This window comes from Diaphorina citri, unplaced genomic scaffold (genome assembly GCF_000475195.1).
Source record: "Diaphorina citri unplaced genomic scaffold, Diaci psyllid genome assembly version 1.1 scaffold13048, whole genome shotgun sequence".
NCBI lineage: Eukaryota > Metazoa > Arthropoda > Insecta > Hemiptera > Psyllidae > Diaphorina > Diaphorina citri.
The window spans coordinates 1-1,395 of record NW_007390417.1 but is presented as its reverse complement, the minus strand read 5'-3'; the positions used below and the strand labels follow the sequence as shown (position 1 = coordinate 1,395).

General features: G+C 38.1%; 1 protein-coding gene across 1 annotated transcript; it reads right to left on the bottom strand.

Moving 5' to 3' along the window:
• Positions 1-84: 84 nt before the first annotated feature.
• Positions 85-1,389, bottom strand: LOC103522943 (equilibrative nucleoside transporter 3-like; the record flags this gene model as incomplete). The annotated part of the gene is made up of 3 exons (XM_008488026.2): positions 1,307-1,389; positions 953-1,034; positions 85-293 (listed from the first exon to the last, which is right to left on the bottom strand). Coding segments are annotated over exons 1-3 (311 nt in total), but the record flags the coding sequence as incomplete, so codon positions are not given.
• Between the last annotated feature and the right edge of the window lie 6 nt (positions 1,390-1,395).

Below are 1,395 nucleotides of genomic sequence, written 5' to 3'. Positions count from 1 at the left end.
TTCTCTCTGTTTAACGTCCCTTAGCCAAACAATCTCTCTGTTTAACATCCCCTAGCCAGACAAAGATTTTTTTTTTTTACTTACCTGTTAGCAAGATAAGTGTTGACAATGAGAAATATCAGGGATGGTACAGTGGACGCTACACTCAGATAGGACAGAAAGTCTGCTTGGAGTTTGGACCGCTTGCCATCATCATCGTTAAAGTAAGCATCATCAGGACCAGAGTTAAATAGATCGGAGTTTTGGCTGGAGTTCGATGTTGAGTTTATGTCACGCAGCTTGTACATCCAATACTGAGAGGAAAAAAACAGTGTGAGAAATTGTTATTTTGAGAGAAATATACATACCTAATGTCTTTATTTCTGAAGAGCTTTGCTAACAATAAGTGAAGAGAGAACAAAGACAGGATATTAAGAAAGCCAGCCATTCTGAGAACGAACTTTACCTTTTTAGGATAAACTCAGTCCAAGTGGTAATCACACTCACAACCTAACGCTTACAAGGCAGGCACACTTCTCTCCTTTGTTTTAATGCTTGAAAATATGAATTGGAGTTTGGACCGCTTGCCATCATCATCGTTAAAGTAAGCATCATCAGGACCGGAATTAAATAGATCGGAGTTCTGGCTGGAGTTCGATGTCGAGTTTATGTCACGCAGCTTGTACATCCAGTACTGAGGAAGAAAACAGTGTGAGAAATTATTATTTTGAGAGAATTATACATAACGTCTTTATTTCTGAAGAGCTTTGCTAACAATAAGTGAAGAGAGAACAAAGACAGGATATTAAGAAAGCCAGCCATTCTGAGAACGAACTTTACCTTTTTAGGATAAACTCAGTCCAAGTGGTAATCACACTCACAACCTAACGCTTACAAGGCAGGCACACTTCTCTCCTTTGTTTTAATGCTTGAAAATAAGAACTGCTATGAAATACCGTTTTGTTTTAATTACCTTGTTAGCATTGATGAAGAAAAACCATGGCAGGAGGACCACTGTTCCGAGCAAATAGAATATAATGTATGCCACATTGAATCTGAAAACAAACACCAATTTCAAATAGAATAGAATATACCTTGTTTATACTACAAGAATGAAACTGAAAAGTCCCTTTACCCCCCCAGTCTAAACATGGTCTTATATATTTGGTATAGAATACCAAAGAATAGGTGTAAATTTTTAAATACAGGATCCAACTTCAACTGTAGTGGAATTAGTGGATGCAGTCCATCCTGTGACTCTGTTGGATATCTGGCACTTAGAAAATCCATGAATCTATGGAATGTGGGATATGCCACATTCACTCACCTATCATCAGGTACGCTCATTTTGAACAGTGGCTTGACATCTCTGACTTCAACTGTGGAGTCGTTGGCATCATCATTGTCAAATTCACT